The sequence below is a fragment of the Rhinopithecus bieti genome, unplaced genomic scaffold (assembly GCF_001698545.2).
Source record: "Rhinopithecus bieti isolate Rb0 unplaced genomic scaffold, ASM169854v2 scaffold_1583, whole genome shotgun sequence".
NCBI classification, from domain to species: Eukaryota; Metazoa; Chordata; class Mammalia; order Primates; family Cercopithecidae; genus Rhinopithecus; species Rhinopithecus bieti.
The window spans coordinates 2,277,710-2,299,853 of record NW_016803645.1 but is presented as its reverse complement, the minus strand read 5'-3'; the positions used below and the strand labels follow the sequence as shown (position 1 = coordinate 2,299,853).

At 41.2% G+C, this 22,144-nt stretch overlaps 1 protein-coding gene across 5 annotated transcripts in view; it reads right to left on the bottom strand.

Moving 5' to 3' along the window:
• The window catches only part of IPCEF1 (interaction protein for cytohesin exchange factors 1), a 217,360-nt gene that overhangs the window by 104,472 nt on the left and 90,744 nt on the right, over positions 1 to 22,144 (bottom strand). For all 5 annotated transcript variants that reach the window (XM_017892162.1, XM_017892181.1, XM_017892158.1 and 2 more), the window contains one exon: positions 10,876 to 10,928. In XM_017892162.1, coding sequence (XP_017747651.1) covers positions 10,876 to 10,911 — 36 coding nt within the window. In that variant the 5' untranslated portion in view covers positions 10,912 to 10,928. The remainder of the gene's footprint in view (positions 1 to 10,875; positions 10,929 to 22,144) is intronic.

Genomic DNA, 22,144 nt, shown 5'->3' with positions numbered 1-22,144 from the left:
CTCCTGTTTGAATGACTGCTCTCTTGTTATTGCAGTCTACATATTTATTTTTCCATTAAAAATGTTGAGCATATTATTATTCTTAATCATAAATTTATTATGATTAAGTTATTATTTCTCAATCAGAATTCACAAGTTTTCCTATTTCTGGGATCATCTTTGTTTCATTTATCATATAGCTTCCCATTGGATCCACTTTTCTGTTTAGGAGGGTGCCTCTTTGAATAGTCCCTTTTAATGACAATCCATAGGTAGTAAATTCTCAGTCTCCGTGTATATTGTAATGCCTTTATTTTCACCTCAAAATTGAACAATAATTGAGGTGGGTATAAAAGTATTTTCGCCCCTGGCACTTTGACTATTTTGATCATTGGTCTTCTAACAACTGTCACATTGATCAGATTTCTGCTCTCAGTCTATCATTCATTGTACTTGATTTTTCTTTTCACTCTCTTAAGGCATTCTCATCATCCTTGAGATACTGTAACTTTACTGCAATGTTTCTAGTTATGGACTTATCTTTATTTATACTGCTCAATCCTCTAATTGATGCTTGCATCTTTTTTCAAGCATGGAAAATTTTAAAAGGTCTTCAAATAGTGTTTTTCTGCCATTTTCCTCATTCTCTTCTTTTGGGACTACTGTTAGATTTATGTTAGAGATGAGTGATTTTTTTTCCATATCTTAGCTCTTTTTTAATCTCTTTATCTCTCTATGCTACTTACGTCTTATATCAATTTTTCAAATCTAATTCCAAGTTACTAATACTCTTTTTTGAAAGCATCCAATGTTTATGCCATCTATTGAGCTATTGCAAGGAAGGCATTTTCTGACATTTCTAATTTTTTTCAAAACCAACTGATAGTTTATTATTGGTGCCTGATTTTCTTCAAAATTTTAAAAGTTTCTTTGAACCTCGTACTTAAACATTTTGTCGAGTTTTAACTTTTATTTAATTTAAGATTAAGATATCTTCTAATTTTTTATTCTGTATTCTATCTTTCTTAGCATTATCATTTGTAAATGTGTTCTGGGATTTGTCTTAGTCAGTTTGGACTGCTGTAACAGAGTACCATAGATTGAGTGGTTTAAACAACAAATATTTATCTCACAGTTTTGGAAGCTGGGAAGTCCAACATCAAGATGTGGGCAGAGCTGGTGTCTGGTGAGGGCCCTCTTACCGGTTTGCACATGGCCATTTTCTCATTATATCCTCACATGGCCAGGGAGAAAAGTCATCTCTCTCTGGTCTCTTCTTTTTTTTCTTTTTTTTTTTTTTTTTTTTTTTTTTTTGTAAGGGGGTTTTCCTTTTTCCCCCCGGCGGGGCACACGGGGGGGGTTTTTTTCCCCCCCCGGGCCGGGGGAAAAATTTTTCCCCTCTTGTTTTTTTTTTTTTTTTTTTTTTTTTTTTTTTTTTTTTTTTTTTTTGAGATGGAGTCTCACTCTGTCACCCAGGCTGGAGCACAGTGGTGTGATCTTGGCTCACTGCAAGCTCTGCCTCCAGGGTTCACACCATTCTCCTGCCTCAGCCTCCCAAGTAGCTGGAACTACAGGCGCTCGCCACCACGCCTGGCTAATTTTTTGTATTTTTAGTAGAGACGGGGTTTCACTGAGTTAGCCAGGATGGTCTCAATCTCCTGACCTTGTGATCCACCCGCCTCGGCCTCCCAAAGTGCTGGGATTACAGGCGTCAGCCACTGCACCCGGCCTCTGGTCTCTTCTTATAAGGGCACAAATCTCATTCATCAGGGTGAAGCCCTCATGACCTAATTAACTCTCAAAGGTTCCACCTCCTAAAATTATTACACTGGGGATTAGGGGTTCCATGTATAAATTTGTGAGGACTGCATAGGAGGGACACAAATATCCAGGCTATGACAGAATTTAAATTTGCAGAATTGCAAGTGAAAAAGTATTATGTCTTCTCTTTCTCTGCCTTACTGTCTGTCTATATGGCATTCTCTCTCTCTCTGTCTCTCTCTCTCTCTCTCTCTCTCTCTCTCTCTCTCTCTCACACACACACACACACACACACACACACACTCACTTTCTCTCTCTCTTCCAATCTGTGCTTATGGCTTTCTCTTTTGTGGTTTAGAAGTTACCTCCATTTACTGCAAAACTAGTTCTATAATAATATCCTGATTTAATCACAGAGAATCTTGCACAGATGGTCCCCAACGTATGATGGATAGTTTGACTTACAATGACTTTATGATAGTACAAAAGAAAAAGCAATATGCATTCAGTAGAAGCTGCACCTCAAATTTTGAATTTTGATATTTTCCTGGGCTAGCAATACGTGGTATGATACCTTCACATGGGATTTTCAACACTTTATTATAAAATAGGCTTTGTGTTAGATGATTTTGCCCAGTCGTGGGCTAATTTAAGTGTTCTGAACATGTTTAAGGCAAGCTATGCTAAGCTATGATGTTCAGTAGATTAGGTGTATTAAGTGCATTTTCAACTTAAGATATTTTCAATTTATTACAGATTTATTAGGACATAACCCCATGGTAAGTCAAGAAACATCTGTATATTCTGTCACTGATCCAGTTGGTGACTAAATTTAGCTCCCGGTTTGGTGCCTGTGTCTGTATCTCCTTCCTCCCAAGGCCCACAACTAGCAAAATGTGTCATCTCAGGCAGTGATTTGGCAACTGTTTCCTCCATTTATCTTTAGCTCCTTTCACAAGTGGGGAAGCTCCATTGTCATCATGGAGTGAAGCTAGCTCTCCCCACATTTAGTGGAACATTTTTTACACCCCCATCCCTTAACCTACAGGCGGAGGCAAACTACTTCCTGCTTCCAGACCAGGTGCCCATCCAGCTCATGGCTTCAGTCACACTGCATTTTTCATTTCTGATCCATAGAGATGCTTACCGTGTTTCTGAGACTAACTATCCATTTTTGTCTTTCTATGTTTTTCTTTGTCTATCAGTGCTATATGTTGAAAGATGAATGGAATGTCAAAATGTGTACCATCTTTGAATGGAAGTCAGTTATTTCATTTATAAGATTCCATCTTAAAACCACAAATGACAAACCAATCTCTTCCCATACTGGCCTCAATACACCACCAAAACTTTTTGCTTTTTTGTTTTGGTTTGGTTTGGTTTTTTGTTGTTGTTGCTGTTGTTTGTTTGTTTGTTTGTTTGTTTGTTTTTGCTTGTTTGTTTTTTGAGACAGGGTCTTGCTTTTTCACCCAGGCTAGAGTACAGTGACATGATCATGGCTCACTGCAGCCTCAAGCTCCCAGGCTCAAGCGATCCTCCCACCACAGCCTCCCAAGTAGCAACTGGGACTACAGGCATACACCAGGACACCTGGCTAATTTTTTATTTTTTGGTAGAGATGGAGTCTTGCCATGTGGCCCAAGCTGGTCTCAAACTCCTGACCTCAAGTGATCCTCTCGCCGAGGTCTTCCAAAGTGCTGGGATTATAGGTGTGAGCCACCATACCCAGATAACTTTTTTCTATTCTGCAGAAATATCAGGCACTTTAACAGTTCCTTGCTTTTGACTACTGTATTTCCCTGCCCATTCTTCTCCTGGTTAATGCTTACTCATCCTCTGAGATCCAGGTCAAATGGCACCTCCATATGAAGTCCTCTCTGACATTAGAAGGTGGTTAGTTCTAATACTAATCTCATATTCACCCAGTGTTATTTATTTGTAGCCCCTGTAATAAGCTATTTATGTTATCTCCGAAGATCTTCATGGTAGGTACTATTTTTATCCTCCTGTTCACAGATGAGGAACTTCAGCTTGGTGTGGTTAAGAAACTTCTCTACAGATCACACACAGCTAGTAGCAAAGCCAAGAATGGGACCCAGCCAGTCAGACTCCTAAGCCTATTGTTTAATTACATATTCTCCTGCTGTTCTGTCTTCTATGTTCTCACCACGTTTTGCTATGCCTCTGCAATTGATATTAAAATCTGTTTATTTATCTGTGTGGGACACCATGGTACACACACTGTGGTAACATTGCCTACCCAATGGTCCAACCCAGAGATTACTCCAAACCTGTGAGTAATCTCAGGTTTGCCCTTTCCCCTCTCCTACACATTTGCTCATGCACCACCCCTGTCCAGGTTTCTTCCTAATATTTATCAAATCTCTCTTCCCTCTCTATCTCCACTATTGCTGCCTTAGTCAGATCTGTATCAGTTTTCTCTTAAACAATGACCAACCATCTCATTCCTGGACTCCCCGTCTACAGTCTAGATCCTCAAAACCCATTCAACACACCACTGAACAACTACAACTCTGCTTAAAATGCATCAATGACTGGCCAAGAATTCAAGACAGAATTGATGTTCCTGAACATGCCATGTGCTCAAAATCTAGTACCTAGCCCAGTGACTGACACAAAGTAGACACTCAAAAAAAATTTAACAAAAAGATTTATGGTCTTATATCAATTTTTCCTTCCTATGATGCCTTTAGTAAGCATGATGACTTCCTAGGTGCATGGCAGATAGTGGAACTTTGACAGATGTCTGCAAAGCCATCTACTGCTCAATTACTCAGAGTTGCAAAACACCTTGGCTAGTAAATAATATCAGCAAAGTTAAGCAACACAAAAGTTTCTCCAATACCTTTCTCACTTCCAAAGAGGCACATCCATAGAGAAAACCACATAGGATTGATTGACATTAAGCTTGAATTCACAGGAAAAGTTGACTCTTGGTATTTTCTTGAAGGTAAAATGGGCTTTTGCTGAACAAATCTCTAGTTCTACTAAAAGACTATTTCCTTAAAATGCACAATACCTTTCTCCCTCATCTTCTTTCAACAAACCCTCCAAATACTGAGAATCTGGAACCAAAGAAATATAGACTGTGGGCCAGATGCGGTGGCTTACACCTGTAATCCCAGCACCTTGGGAAGCCAAGGTGGGCAGATCACCTGAGGTCAGGAGTTTGAGACCAGCCTGACCAACACAGAGAAACCCTGTCTCTACTAAAAATAAAAAAATTAGCCAGGCGTGCTGGTGCATGCCTGTAATCCCAGCTACTCGGGAGGCTGAGGCAGGAAAATCGCTTGAACCCCAAAGGTTGTGGTGAACCGAGATCGCCCCATTGCACTCCAGCCTGGGCAATAAGAGCCAAACTCCATCTAAAAAAGAAAAGAAAAGAAAAGAAAAAAGAAATACAGAATGCATGGGGCAAGGGTGGCATGTGAGGACAGAAGTTTTCTAGTTAATGAGCCCCTCCCACCCCTACCAATAGTCTATTCCCCAGAGAGCTCTCATGCCCTTCCCACCTAAGTCCTTGTGACAGGAAATATGTTCAAGTCTCCTGTGTTTGACCCGTGTGAAGAGCAGCTTTGGCCCCTTATTTCAACATGGGTTATGTTGATGTAGCCTGAAAGCAAACTGCAAAGTTTCAGCTTTTTTTAATTGACCAGAAACATGAAGAATAAACTCCTCGCTTCTTCTCCCTGAAGTTCACACAACGAGCACGGAGATGGAGTGAGGGGTGAGACATGCATGCTTCATGCAGGCAGAAATCGTGTCCGGGCTGTTTACTACACATAGTCACATAAAGACCGACGCTTTGTAAGTGACAAATGCAGAGCTGTCTTGTGAAGCAAACACAGCAAGTACCAGTTTGCTGTTAGACAGATCATCCCACAAGTGAGAGTCCAGGCAAGAGTAAATAACCACAGTAGCAGACATAAACATGCATTCACATCCACTGACCATTTCCTTGTCAGCAAGAAAACTGAGTGAAATATCTATGATTTATACACATAATTTTTTGTTTCAGGGAAAACTTTTTAGGAGCTTTGGGTACAGGAACTACGTATAGCAGTAAAAGAGATTATCTGCCTCATTCCCTGTGAGCCCCTGTGATCCTTAAACTAGGCTGTTTTCCTTCTTTAGTTGAACATTGTTGCTAAAATCTATCTAAGACCAGAGAACTTTTTTTTTTTTGAGACGGAGTCTCGCTCTGTCGCCCAGGCTAGAGTGCAATGGCGCCATCTCAGCTCACTGCAACCTCCACCTCCTGAGTTCAAGCAATTCTCCTGCCTCAGCCTCCTGAGGAGCTGGGATCACAGGCACCCGCCACCACAACCGGCTAATTTTTATATTTTTAGTAGAGACGGGGTTTCACCATGTTGACCAGGATGGTCTCAATCTCCTGACCTCGTGATCCACCTGTCTTGACTTCCCAAAGTGCTGGGATTACAGGCGTGAGCCACCGCGCCTGGCCGACAAGAGAACTTTATAATCAAGCCTTGAAGATTCATATGTGCCAGTATTATTTATTCATTTATTTATTTATTTTAATGAGAAACTGATCTTAAAAGAAAACTAAGCAATCATGATTTCGGGCATAACAGTTGGTTATCACCATAGTGTGATTCAAGGAAACTTTATCAATATCAAGGACTACATAAACCAGTTCTTAAAGAAGTTCGAGGGTAGTACCAAATCTGGTAACTATATTGAAGATTCCCAACACACAATGAGCCAGATTCTAAAGGCATGTGTGTGTGCATGTGTGTGTGTTGAGACAGGGTCTTGCTCTATAGCCAAGACTGGAGTGCAGTGGATCACTGCAGCCTCTATCTCCTGGGCCCAAATAATCCACCCACCTCAGCCTCCCAAGTAACTGGGACTACAGACATGAGGCAATACACTTGGCTAATTTTTTTTTGTAAAGATGGGGTCTCCCTATGTTGCCCAGGGCTGGTCTCGAACTCCTGGCCTCAGTGATCTTCCCACCTCAGCCTCCCAAAGTGCTGAGATTACAGGCATAAGCCACTTCTCTCGTCCTTAAAGTATGAAGTTCATCCAAAGGACAATGGGACATTGTACCAATGAAAGCAGGCAAGTGGCATAATCAGACTTCCATTTAAGAAAAATTCACTCTGGTTGCCGTGTGGCAAGTGGATTGGAGGGACACAGGGCCAGAGGCAAAAGCCCAGGGGAAGAGGGCAACAGCTGTGGCTGTGAAGATGGAGAAATATTTAAGAAATTGAACTGATAGAAATTGGTGGATTGATACTTTTGGATCTGCATGAAACTTTAGCTTTGAAAATCCCATTGTTTCATTTAGAAGAGAGAAAAGAATACTATCAGGTAACAACTCAGCTTAGCAAAACAGGACAATGCTATTTGGCATACACATGATACAATTTCAAGTAGCACTTCAAATTTAGTTGTGAATTCTGAGCAGTTTTCTTAGCACCAGGTACCATACCAGCCTCAGTGAAAACTAGCAGGCTAGGATCAACAAAAGGACCTTGAAGGCATATTCCTTCCCCCTACCCCCAACAAGATGGTATGCTCCTCATCTTTATACCCCAGCACCAAGCAGTTTGCTCAACTCATATAACTCAATAAGTGTTAGTTTAGTGGAAATGAAGTGCAATTCAAGATGTGAATTAGGTCAAAGGTGTCAAACCTACTGAAACTACCTAGCATAAAAATAGGTCTCCTGTGCTACATTTTATTTAGAGAAGAAATGACAGCAGAAAATTGAACTAATTTTCTGAACGGAAAGATAAAGTAGGGTAACCACTGAAAAGCTGCTGGAAGAAATGCTTAAAAGAAATGTTCAGCAGTGCCACCCAGACACTGACGGCTGTGAGATAAAAATAACGGAAAAATAGACACATGAGGAGAGCTGGCTGATTGACTCTAGGAGTGGAGATGGCTCATGAAATGAGAAAGATCCGTAAATAGCCAGAGTTCCCACTAATAAGAATAGAATTCATTTGTACACAAGACCAAGGGAAACAGGTTACCTATTATAGTGGTAATGGCTCTAGGTTGGAAATTACATGGATGATATGTTAGTCCTTTGGTAATCACAACTGTGATCTTATTCCAGTACCCAGGGTTATACTTGATGTAGAGACTTTAACTTGTCCAAAGCCAATTAAATCTCCAGTTCCTACTCTTCCTGGCACAGTGCCTGATGCATGATAGAATCAGGATAGGTAAGGGTAAGTAGTATTAAGTGAATGTTCCAATGAACGAATAAATTTTTTAAAGCATTTAAATGTTCTCCTATTACCTTGATTTCCAGTTCTTCTTAAACACATAAGATGAACTTCCTCCAGTTGGAAGATTACATCCTTTCAGTGGAAAAGGTGGAGCAATGTAAGAATTAAACATTGCATTACCTTTCCCAAGGGTACAAGAATCCTAATCCTTTCTTTTTTATGTCTTTGTTCCAAATAGTACATACACACATGCTTATAATCTTTTTTTTTTTTTTTTTTTTTTTTTTTTTTTGTGACAGAGTCTTGCTCTGTCACCAGGCTGGAGTGCAGTGGTGTGATCTCAGCTCACTGCAACCTCCAGCTCTCAGGTTCAAGCAATTCCCCACAGGTATGGGCCACCATGCCCAGTTAATTTTTGTATTTTAGTAGAGACAGTGTTTCACCATGTTGGCCAAGATGGTCTCCAGATCCTGACCTTGTGATCCAACTGCCTCAGCCTCCCAAAGTGCTGGGGTTACAGGCATGAGCCACCATGCCCGGCTTATAATCTTAAAATGGATTTTTTCCTATTTAAAAATTTTCATTTTTGTTACTCTGAACTTCAACTTCCTTACTTTATTTTTATAGATCTGCGATGTCCATTTGCATTAAATCTTGACCACAGGACTCCCTTTCAGCATCCTGTAAACAAGTTTTTATATCAACTCCTAGCCAAAGCCTCCTACTGCAGCCACATTGATTCCCTTATTTGTTCCTCTTATTTATGTTCCTTGTAATTATTCACATTTCTATTATCAAAAAACACCCAGCCATCCATGCCCATTGGATCACACCTTCCTTTTCTCCAAGCTTTAGATGGCAAATATCCTACAATGCATGACTTCTTTTTTATTTATTTATTTATTTTCTGAGACAGAGTCTTGCTCTGTCGCCCAGGCTGGAGTGCAGTGGCACCATCTCGGCTCACTGCAAGCTCTGCCTCCCGGGTTCACGCCATTCTCCTGCCTCAGCCTCCCGAGTAGCTGGGACTACAGGCACCCGCCACCACACCCGGCTAATTTTTTGTATTTTTAGTAGAGAAAGGGTTTCATCATGTTAGCCAGGATGGTCTTGATCTCCTGACCTTGTGACCCGCCCGCCTTGGCCTCCCAAAGTGCTGGGATTACAGGCGTGAGCCACCGCGCCCAGCCAACTTCTTTCTTTTAAAGAAACACCTTATCCCTTATTGGCCACTCCCCATTCATGATTCAGGCCTGCCTGTGTGCGGGTGAGGCCATCCTCCCTGTTGAGTTAATTTTTATATCTGGTGTGAGGTAAAGGCCCAGCAGCATTATTTTATTTTATTTTTTTAATTGAGATGGAGTCACCCCTTGTTTCCAAGGCTGGAGTGCAGTGGCGGATCTCAGCTCACTGCAGCCTCTGCCTCCCAGATTCAAGCGATCCTTTCACCTCAGCCTCCCAGGTAGCTGGGACTGCAGATGTGCAACACCATGCTCGGCTAATTTTTGTATTTTTAGTAGGGACGGGGTTTCACCATGTTGGCCAAGCTGGTCTCAAACTCCTCACCTCAAGTGATCCACCCACCTCAGCCTCCCAAAGTGCTGGGATTTCAGGCATGAACTACCGCACCCGGCCAATACATAACTTCTTATAATTTGTGTTTTCATTTTTAATTTCTGCAGTCTGGTATTTCAAAGTTTCCTGCATTTTTTTCATATCTAACAAGTTTTCTCCTTAATTAGAATTACCACCAGAATTAAAGTGTTTTCATTGCTTTTTCAATTTCTGGGATGTGACATTGTTAGCAAGTCAAGCAAAGGATGTATCAGCCACCCTGCATTTTACTAAGGTGTCCCTTTCAGGAGCCGTCTAGTTAACTCAGTTTCTTCATCCCTGTTACCACAAACTCCCTTGACATCCATTTTCTAATTTGCATCAAGAAACCACAGTCCACATTCCAGATCTGGCAGAAAGTCTATACTTTATCCTCCCAACATACCACTTCTGATTATGCTTTTAGCTCTGCTCCTAAAATTCTGTCCTATACATCCATCATGAGGTCATTAGATTTGCCAAAAGAAGCACACCATACAATCCCACACCACTCCCCACAGTCCCTTCTATTAGAAATGCCATGTTACTGACATCAACTTCCTAATTTTTCCCTGCGTAAGTTTCCTTGTCTAATAGAATTATATACTTGCTCAATTCCCTGACTTATCTTAGGCAAATATATGACTATAAAATTGTTTTAAAAGATACCCATGATTTCAGTGAAATTATTTTTATTTTTTTGAAGGAGAGTCTTGCTCTGTCGCTCAGGCTGGAGTGCAGTGGCGCAATCTGGGCTCATTGCAACCTCCACTTCCCAGGTTCAAGTGATTCTCCTGCCTCAGCCTCCTCAGTCGCTGGGATTACAGGCGCATGCCACCACACCCAGCTAATTTTTGTATTTTTAGTAGAGGCGGGGTTTCACCATGTTGGCCAGGCCGGTCTCAGACTCCTGACCTTGTGATCTGCCCGCCTCGGCCTCCCAAAGTGCTGAGATTACAGGCATTAGCCACCGTGCCCAGCCCAATTTCAGTGAAATTATTAACAGAATTTTTCCTATAGAGTTTGCAGGAGAGGTTCCACCAGTACCATAGCTAGCATCTTCTTAAAATATGATTTATGTACAGTATATTAAAACCATGGTATGCAGCTTAAACTTTAAAAGTAAAAATCTAGAGGTCTTAAATGCTTGGTGACCATAAGACCCTTTAAACCTAGCAACAGGGTCTTTGGTTCTACTGTGGCTAATGAAATTGAAGACAATAAATTGCTGGCCAAACTTGAAATCAACCTATTATTTTACTCATTCATCAAACTGACAATATCTAAAGCCTGGGGTATTCCAAAGGATACTTACAAGAGCACTGCCATCAATAGTCATGTATGATGTCATCTTAGTAGAAACAAAAGCTAGAAGAGAAAAAATACTTTCAGTTAAATGTGAGATTAAAGTGTTCATGAAAACATATCTCTTTGAGTGGGGAGAGAAAATAATTCTATTGTGATTAATCAATTTTACAATAAAAGTAATTCATTAAATAGCCTTTCGGCCAGGAATGGTGACTCATGCCTCTAGTCCCAGAGCTTTGGGAGGCCAAGGCAGGATGATTGCTTGAGGTCAGTAGTTCAAGACCAGCCTGAACAACATAGGGTGACCCTGTCCCTAAAAGAAAAAAAAAAAAAAAAACATAGCCAGTTATAGCGGCACACACCTGTAGTCCCAGCTGCTCAGGAGGCTGATGTGGGAGGATTGTTTGAACCCAGGGGTTCAAGGTTACAGTGAGCTATAATGGCAGCACTGCACTCCAGCCTAAGTGACAGAACAAGATCCTGTCTCTTAAAAAAAAATTTTTAATGAATAAATAAATAAATAGCTTTTTATTTCAGAACTCAATAAGTCAACTCTTTAAAGTTGAGTTCATAAGATAAGCCAGAATTTCATTTATACATTTGTCAATATTCTTTTCAAGTATTCAACAAGACATGTACATGATTTAAACACTTAATATTGCTTGCTCTCTCTAATATATATATACACACACACACACACACATTTTGAGAAGTGGAAATCTTTTCCTCTTTGTGACAAACAATGCAACTAAGATGTGAAAATGTGGCCCATCACTATTATCCAACTTTGAAAACACAGCTAACGCCCCTGCCTCTGAAGTCCCAAACTTTAATACCAAGATGGGCTCCTTTTGATGTTTGCACTGTGTAGTGGGTTGCCTGAAAAACAAGACACTCTGTGGTTTCAAGAAAAGCAAACGAAATCCTCATGTTTTCAACTTTGACAAGCAAGAAACGTGTTAAAGATCCACAAGCCACTGAAACTCTCCCCAAAGCAGACAGCTTTTCAACTTCTTCCCAGTGACACGACAAGTACACATTCATGACCTGTTTGTTTCTTACACCAGTGGAGGTTCCCAAATTCTGAGTAATGGAAACTCCTTTTCATATCAAAATGCTATGTTTATATTACGTAGATATTAATAAGACATTTAGTGGTAAAATGTGAAAGAGAGAAACCACAATAAAAAGACTGATAAATTTAATTACTTAATTTTAACTTATTTCTTAAAAAAACACTAAAACCTAAATTTAAAAAATCAAGTCACAAGCTGATAAAATATCTGAAATATACATTTAATAATACATAAGAACCATAAAATAGAGTTCTTACATGTCACAAAGAAGATAATAAGCAAAGTAATAGAAGAACAAATAAAGGAAAACTGAAAAAAATAAAATACAAATAACTAATGCTTCATCTCATTAGTAATAAAATAAATGCAAAATAAAATACCATGATTCAATTTTTAATCTTCAAGATTGGAAAAAATTAAGTGATGGAAGCCAATTTGGCTGGAGGTGGAGGTGTGCTGAAAAGAATACTCTCAGCCGGGTGCGGTGGCTCAAGCCTGTAATCCCAGCACTTTGGGAGGCCGAGAGGGGCGGATCACGAGGTCAGGAGATCGAGACCATTCTGGCCAACACGGTGAAACCCTGTCTCTAATAAAAAATACAAAAAACTAGCCGGGCGAGGTGGCGGGCTTCTGTGGTCCCAGCTACTCGGGAGGCTGAGGCAGGAGAATGGCGTAAACCCGGGAGGCGGAGCTTGCAGTGAGCTGAGATCCGGCCACTGCACTCCAGCCTGGGCGACAGAGCGAGACTCCGTCTCAAAAAAAAAAAAAAAGAAAAGAAAAGAAAAGAATACTCTCACAAGTTGGGATATCAAAATGTTACAGGATCTTTGGGTTGTTGCTCTTCTGGCCAGAAACTTCTGTGGCCAGTGGCACCTTTGCCCAAGTTCTTGTCCTGCATCCAGGAATAATGAGGTACACAGACAAGTAGAAGGGAGCAGGATGAAGAGGAGCTTTATTGAGTGTTAGAACAGCTCAGAGAAGACCCATAGTGGGTAGTTCCTCTCCACAGGCAGGTCGTCCCATGGAGTGTTCAGCTTTCAGCAGAGAGGAGGCCCTGGAGTGGGTCACTCCTCTCTGTAGCTGGTAGTCCCAATGTCTCTGCAGGTCCTGAAGCTCTCAGCAGAGGGTAGCTCCTCCCTGCAACTGGTCGTCGGGATGTCTGCTCAGCTCTGTCTCATCTTGGGGCTTTTACGGCCTCAGAGGTGAGGAAATACACACAGATTGGTCCATAGGTGGCCACGGGAGGGCCCAGAAAAGGCACCACAAGTTCCCACTCCAGTTGGTGAGACTGGCAGCCCGGCCCCCAGTCTTCAGGCCCTCCCCAGCCTGAAGGTGGGCCTCACCAGGGACCTGCCCCCTTCTGCCCTGGAATCTGTCTGCCTCCTGCTGCTGTCCATGCTGCCTGGGCTTGTGGGGACTTTGCTCCCGTCAGAGCAGGCACTGACAGCAGGGAGAAGCCAGGCAGCAAGAGCAGGCACCCCTGAGCCTGCAAGGACAGCAGGGGCCTTCTCAGGCCCCAAAGAGTGCAGTGATGCCTGAGTCTGGGGGTGGGTAAGTCCTATCTACTCTTTGGAGTGGGAGGCCTGGGTTTGCAGCTACAGTTTGGGTGGCTGTAGCTGCACCTGGGAAGGCAGGGCTCCTGCCTGCTCCTGGCCCCCCAAGAGCACAGGGAGACTCAGATCTGTAGGTACAGCTTGGGTGGCTGCAGCCCTGCTCAGGAGGGCAGGGGTTCTGCCTGCCCCACTGTGATTTGGGTGGCTGCAGCAGCACCCAGGGAGCTCCATCTCAACTCAGAATCTTTCTTTTGTATGCATTTTACCTGCTTAATTCCTAACTATCCCTTAAGTCCTCTCTGTTCACACCTATTGCCATCATCCTAGTCCAAGCCATCAGCACCTCCCTCTCGGACCACTGCAAGAACATCCTAGCTGATGTCCCAGCCTTCTCTCTGGCCCGGTGATTTTTTTTTTTTCAGTGCACATCTGACTATTTACCTCTTTCCTTAAATCCCTACAATGGTTATTTGTCGTTAAAGATCAAAATTGTGAAAACCTCCTACAAGTGAGGTTTTGCACCATCTGACCACTACCTCATCTTCAGCCCTTCCTTGGGTTGTTTCCATATCTGTTTCTCTCCATCTCCCTTACTGTCTTTTTTTTTTTTTTTTTTTTTTTTTTAAGCCCTCAAACACATTTATTTCCATTTCAGAGGCTTGGTGCATGCTTTTTCTCAACAGTCCCCACCTAGGATGGCTTATACCATCTAATTTTTCAACTCTGACAGAAGGTCACTCCATCAAGAAAACCTTCCCTGATCCTTAGGAGAGAGCGATCACCTTTTATAGCCTCTCACATTACCTTATTTTTTATTCATAGAAGTTTTCCTCATTGTAGTGAATGATTAATTTTGCAATTGGTTCTTTAACATCTGACTCTCCATTATAATATATCCTACCTGAAGGCAGCCACTGTGTCTAGCCTTGTTCACTTATTTGCTGCTGTGTCCCCAGTCTCTGTATACAGGGGACTGTATATGTCATGCTCTGTATATGTAGTTCAATATATATTTGTTGAGTAAATGAATTAAATATACAAGCAATAAAACCACTCACTATAGATGAGTTTCCATAAAGGAAATTTGTGAATTCCAAATTTTTGTTTGGTAAAATATTGGCATCATGAATATCCCATTAGAAGGCTCCTCCCCAATCTGCAGGATATGGAAATGAGATGGTATTGATGTCATACTTCCTTTGGTCAAAGAGCAAAAGGTCAGAAATAATACGCAGTCACTGGCATGGGTGATGGAGGTGGAATGGGAGACAGCTAGGGCTGGATGTCCCTTTGTGGAGTCTGTGTATGAGCATTTCATTCATAATCTTGAAGTTTCAGTACTTTGTTTCTTTTTTTGTGTCTTTATTTTATTTTATTTTATTTTTAATTTTAAATTTAAAAAAAAATAGAGACAGGGTATTGCTTTGTCGCCCAGGCTGGTCTCAAACTCCTGGTTTTAAACAATCCTCTTGCCTTGGCATCCTAAAGCATTGCGATTACATGAGTGAGCAACCATGCCTGACCAGTACTTTGTTTCTTGAAGTAGTTGAAACATATGAAATCTAAATTCCACTAAAATGATTCAAAAATAATTTTGGGCAGAAGAACCGCCAAAATAAGCTAAGTTCAACTCTTGGTTCTCCTCTTCCAGACAAAGCTCATGGCCATAACCAAGAAGAATTAGGAAAAGAAATAAGGGCTATGGAGACTCATGTACATACTTTTGATTATTTGGACAATGAGAACTGGTTCAGTTATTATCCAGGACACATGGTGTCCATATGTTGATAAGCTAAATGGGTAGCTCCAAGGTTTTGATGAAAATATGTATATAAAGCACACAATAAAAGCAGATTGTGAAAAAAATAATCCTGGCAAAGATGTTTTGAAAGTAATATTTTTTCAGTATTCACAATCCTTTCTGAGAATATCAGTTTAAGCAAAGCGCCTATAAATAAGAATTGAAGAAAGAAATAATGACAATTGGATATGTCTTTATAATGAATTTCTGAATTACCACAAATTTAAAAATAGATAAGAACCTAATGACAGGGTAACAAAACACTTTTGTATATCAAGATGTTTCCAGTTCTTTGCTTTCAACAAAATTAAGGAAAAACCTATTTGAATTGTCTACGGATTATGAAAGTAATTGTTCTGATACATCACCATGTGATATTTGGCATACCCTTGGAAGGAGTTCAAAAAGTGCTCGATTCCTACATATTTACTTATGTGAAAAATATTTCTAAGTGCTTACATACATAAAAACCAATAATAGGATTAAAATTAGTTCTCAGCTCTCTCATTGTAGTAATAAATAATGTTCATTCATGTGTCTGTTACATAATTGGGGGGAATGTCTCATCTATCTCATTAAGTACTGCATATTCAATAAAAATATTCATCTGTTTTATTCAATCATTATCAGTCAAAATGGGTAGCATATCATATTAATGTTTGTTAAATTATGTACCAATAATAATTATAACAATAACTCTGAATAAAATTTTTTGGCTTAAATAATTATGTCACCAAAAAAGTTTTAAATTAATTTCAATTTAAATATGTATTCTTGGCCAGGTACGGTGGCTCATGACTCTAATCCCAGCACTTTGGGAGGCCAAGGTGGGCAGATAGCTTGAGATCACGAGTTCAAGACCAGCCTGGCCAACATGGTGAAACCCCATCTCTGCAAAAAATGCAAAAATTAGCCGGGTGTGGTGGTGCACACTTGTGGTCCCAGCTACCAGGGAGGCTCAGGTGGGAGGATGGCTTGAGCCCAGGAGGCTGAGGTTGCAGTGAGTCATTGCAACTCCAGCCTAGGTGACAGAGCCAGACCCTGTTCCCCCACCACACACACTAAAAAAAACTATTCTTTTAGCTTAAATGTATGATAGAATTATCAATAAAATATTTTCAGGCATAAAATTATATAATAGGACTTGGCACAATGGCTCACACTTGTAATCCCAGCACTTTGGGATGCTGAGGTAGGTGGATCACTTGAGGTCAGGAGTTCAAGAGCAGTCTGGGCAACACAGCAAGACCATATCTCTACAAAAAAAAAAAAAAAAAAAAAAAAAAAAAAACAAGAAAAATCAGCCAGATATGGTGGCAGGCATATATAGTTGGGAGATTGAGGCAGGAGTATCCCTCCCACCCAGGAGGTCAAGGTTGCTATGATTGTGCCACTGCACTCCAGCCTGGGTAACCGAGTGGGATCCTGTCTCTTAAAAAAAAAAAAAAAAAAAAATCACATACTAGGATAAAATCCATGATAGTGGAATGAAAATATGAGTTTCAGGAGAAACAGAAAATAATGTAAAATTAAAGTACTAAGATTACTTTAAAAAAATTAATGGGCCCGGGCCCGCGGGTGGGCTCAAGCCTGTAATCCCAGCCACTTGGGAGGCGAGGCGGGCCCGGATCACGAGGTCAGGAGATCGAGACATCCTGGCTAACCACGGGTGGGAAACCCCCGTCTCTACTAAAAAAATACCAAAAAACTAGCCGGGTGCGGGCGGCCTGTAGTTCCCAGGCTACTCGGGAGGCTGAGGCAGGAGAAATGGCCGTAAACCCGGGAGGCGGAGGTTTGCAGTGAAGCTGAGATCTGGCACTGCACTCCAGCCCTGGGGTGACAGAGTGAGACTCCTTCTCAAAAAAAAAAAAAAAAAAAAAATTATGGGACATACCAACTCTTTATGATATCTATATTGCATAGGTTACTTTTATACAGAAGTGTAACCTTTTTGATCATTAATATTTACAATATGCCAGAAAACGCATCTTTTCAACTACGTGTATGACAAAACCTTTAGGTGACAATTTGAAGTATAAGGGGCTACATGAGGCTCCCAAGTTCTTTTATGGGTTTATGGGTACACAACCAGAAATATATGCTTAAAACTAGGCCGGGTTCAGTGGCTTACATCTGTAATCCCAGCAGTTTGGAAGACCAAGATGGAAGGATAACTTAAGACCAGAAGTATGAGACAAGACTGGGCAACATAGCAAAACCCTCATTTTTACAAAAAAGTTAAAAAATTAGCAGGCTATGGTGACGTGTACCTGTAGTCCCAGCTACTCAGGAGGCTAAGGTGGGAGGATTGCTTGAGCCCAGGAGTTCAAGTCTGCAATGAGCTTTGATTATGCTATTGCACTCCATCCTGAACAACAGAGTGAGACTCTGTCTCTAAAAGAAAACTACTGCACTAAAGTATGTAGATTAGAGTCAAGCAGCTTTAAGTTCAAATCCCAACTCTGCCACTTGTTAAATGTGAAAACTTATGGAAATTGCTTAATGCTCTGACTAATAAATGCCTCCTCTTTGAGTAATAATAACCAACTCATAAGGTGTTTGTGAGAATTAAACGAGATATCATATGGGAAGCACACAGGGCACAGGGCATGCTTAGTAAGTGGTAGCAATTACCTAGAATGGGAGCCATTACCTAGAAATAGCTTCATTATACAAAACTATTCTTCCTGATGGAATTAGTATACAACTAAAGGGATTGAACAAGTGTAATAACAGGTTTCATCAAATAAAATAGCTTTCACACTTCAAGGTTGGTTAAACTCCCTAGCCAACTCACCAATGCCATTTCTGGTGCTTTGTTTCAGAGTTTAAGGGAATGGTTATCTCAATCATATTTAAAACAGTTATCTTCTTTAAAGAACAATTTTTCAACATACTACAACATGAAACATAGCCAAACCAATGAAATCGTTAATTGTTTAAGTTGGTTAAATGAAATACAACGCATTCCTGATAAACTCTGCAACTGAAAACTGGAAAGTATGTTTTGTTAGCAAATGAGTAATAAAGTCAATTGCAAAGAAGAGATTTTCCTTCACATATATTAATAAAGAATCATTCCATTTTGTTTTAATCACAAATTGCATGGTTCTTAAACCAAGTGTGTTCTAGCAATTTTAGAAATTGTTTAGTAAGTTATTTAAGATAGAAATATGGACTCTCATTCTATGTTATTTTAAACCCAGAAAATAAACCAAGAATATCAATCTGCAACAAATAAACTATTTATAAAGAAGGCTAGCATAATTAGTATTTTCTTAGGAATCAAGAAAAAAATTCCACTAAGGGAATTTATTGATTCAACTGATGCAAAAGTAACTGTCTTGGTTATTCCCTAGACTGTTATCTATACATTATCATCTTTGGAATCATGCAGCAAAATAAGTACCATGCCTAATGTTTTCCATGTTTTTAAAAAGAAGATAATTTATTGTGATTTAGAGACGATTTTCCAGTTGAAATAACACAGGAGCTAGGTCGATTCTCTTTCTCACGGAGCCTTAAGTGAAAACAAAACAGGTCTGAACTAAAATTTTTAAAACCCACAGATTAATTTATCCTTTAAAATTATAATGCTAGCATTTGCAAGACATCACAGCAGCAAATGCATTTATACAAAGTTCACAAACACAGGCAAACAATGTGCATTATTCTTAATCCAGAAGCCAGAGCTAAGAGGAAACAAAAAATGCTTGTTATCGTCGTGACAGAAGTCTTGACCATCGACAAGCAGGTAATCCATGTGGCAGCAAACGTCCACACTCTACTGGAGACAAGCACTGTTTGTAAGCAAGCATGTTCTGTTAAATGATAGTCCATCACAGCAATGCCATGGAAAACAGAAGAGGACATTCATCTTTGCTCTCATATAAAAGCAAAGGACATGCGATAATCCATTCATTTTGCCAATTAGTAGGAGACTTCACTTGTCAAGGCAAAGCAGGAGAGAAGAAAGCAAATGCAAGATGACTTCCCTACTAGCCTGTGTACAGTGACATATGGGGCAGGGGCGGTTTGGGGTTGTGACTTTGTTCAGGAACTTTATGAGGGAGAAAATAGCTTCATCCAAATTATTTTAACTTTCTTTCTCTCTCCTTCCTTCCTTCCTTCCTTCCTTCCTTCCTTCCTTCCTTCCTTCCCTCCCTCCCTCCCTCCTTTCTTCTCTCTCTCTCTCTCTCTCTCTCTCTCTCTCTTTCTCTCTTTCTCTCTTTCTTTCTTTCTTTTCTTTCTTACATGGAGTCTCGCTCTGTCGCCCAGGCTGGAATGTAATGGCGCGATCTTGGCTCACTGCAAGCTCCGCCTCCCGGGTTCACGCCATTCTCCTGCCTCAGCCACCCCAGTACCTGGGACTACAGGTGCCCGCCACCACGCCCTGCGAATTTTTTGTATTTTTAGTACAGACGGGGTTTCACCGTGTTAGCCAGGATGGTCTCGATTTCCTGACCTCGTGATCCGACCGCCTCAGCCTTCCAAAGTGCTGGGATTACAGGCATGAGCCACCGCGCTCGGCTGCATTTTTCTTTTTAACTTAAGCTCAAAGTGTCATTCTGATTCCAATCCGTTTTCTACTTGCTATAGAATATTCTCATTCTTTCTCTTTCACTTATCTTCCCTTTTTTATTGTTGTCTTTTCCGCTTATTTCATTGCATTTCTTTTCTGCCTTCTCTCCGCTTTGATGATGAATTGACAGATGGTTTTAAGAACCACAGCTTTTTTCAAACAGAAAACTATGATGCTTAAAATTACTTTATTTTGACACCATAAAATACTGCAATCCATCATCTGCAGAGACTGGCAGGCCTCTTCCCTGCTTTCCCTTCACGAATTCCCACATAAGCTGTCAGCCCTGACAATCAAGGCTCAGACACACAAAATCCACAAAGCTAAGGGAGATAAAAGACTTTCTTTCAGCCAATAATGTCAATCTGTTCTCTCACTGGACCATTTTACCATAATAACAAACAGGTGGAAAACTGCAAGAGCTCTCAAACGATTTGCCTCTTTTACATCCTGGAAGGGCTTACCAAATGCCAATGGCTATTGGCCATGCCCCTCTTGGAGGTACAGAGCTCCCCTGAGCTGCTGAACTACAGGGGTCTCTTGTCCTTCTGTGGGCCTCCTGAACCTGAAACTTCTAAAATGTGGTCTGCACCTGCAGGGGCCATTAGGCTGGGGCAAGCAGAGACCTGCCGTGGGCTACACCCTGGCCGATCCTCTTCAGAGCACCCAGAGCCCAGCCCGGGCCCACATGCACGCTGTGTTGGCTGCACCCAATCAAGGTTCCCTTCACCAAACCATGGGGTAGACCAGAGGCCCTGAAAAGCACTGGCACTTGTTTCTACAGAGTTGGGTTTGTTCTGTGGTTGTCTTAAGTTCCATGACACCTGCCTGAAGAGCAGTTGTTGTCACTCGTTCTCCAAAACAGAGATAGATGTTCAACGATTCCAATTATTTATATAGGCAGGGGTACCACAACGCATATTTGAACCTACCCCTCAAAGACACACAAACATACACACCCTAGTGGCAGCTCTTGTTCAGTTTTATCAGTGCAGATAAAACACACCATCACACCTGCTTCTCCTATGCCAGCTCCAGATCCAAGGAACCTCTAGGAGCCAGTCACTCTAGGATCCAAGCTAGCTGTGTGCTGAGGTGTGATTCTCAGGGATTGTGACTGAAACTCCAGGAGCCACCTCAAAAGTTTGTGCTGTCCTCAAGCTGCTACATCATAGGAGAAAAGGGGCACCAGCTCCCTAATAAGGACACAGGAAGCACTGGTAGCTCCTAGATAAGGTATCAATTATGAGGCCTACTGCAATCTACCATAGTCTGTTCCATGAGCAGAGCCTGGTTCCTTCCAGGTCCCTACTAGGGCATCCCCCAAATAATACCCCCAATTCCTAGTTTGCTTCACTCTAGCCTGTGAGGCAAGAGCTGACACAGTGCTCTAGGATGAGCCAGTTAGGAATAGCAAGTGATGGCCCTTACCTTTCTGCAATTTGCATCACTCCATTTCTCCACATGAATAATAATTACATTTTCTGTCTGCAGAAGATGAAATATTTTTCTACTTGGTGAAATTCAGACAGTGTACATGGCTCTGAGGCAGCCAGTCACTTTATTTCTGCTTTGCCAAACATTATTCCATTCAATGCCCTTTACACCAAAGTGAGCAACTATACCCCATACAGCAGGGAACTCTGCAACTGAACATTCACTGGCTAGAAGGCAGCCAAGAAAAAAAATGATTATAAAAGCTGTCAACCGTTTGCACCCATTGCTCTAGAGTTGGAGCCAAATCCTCTTCTGTCTGGCTAGATCTTTCCTTAAGAAATATCATTTCAGGGGTTGGGCGCAGTGACTCACACCTGTAATCCTAGCACTTTGGGAGGCCAAGGTGGGTGGATCACTTGAGGTCACGAGTTCGAAACCAGCCTGACCAACATGGTGACCAAACCCTGTCTCTACTAAAAATACCAAAAAATTTAGCTGGGTGTGGTGGCAGGTGCCTGTAATCCCAGCTACCCAGGAGGCTGAGGCAGGAGAATCGCTTGAACCTGGGAGGCGGAGGTTGCAGTGAGCCAAGATTGTGCCACTGCACTCCAGCCTGGGCAACAGAGAGAGACTCCATCTCAGAAGAAAAGAAAGAAAGAGAGAAAGAGAGAGAAAAAAGGAAAGAAAAAGAAAGAAGAAAGAAAGAAAGAAAGAAAGAAAGAAAGAAAGAAAGAAAGAAAGAAAGAAAGAAAGAAAGAAAGAGAGAAAGAGAGAGAGAAAGAGAGAAAGAGAGAGAGAGAGAGAAAGAGAGAAAGGAGAAAGAAAGA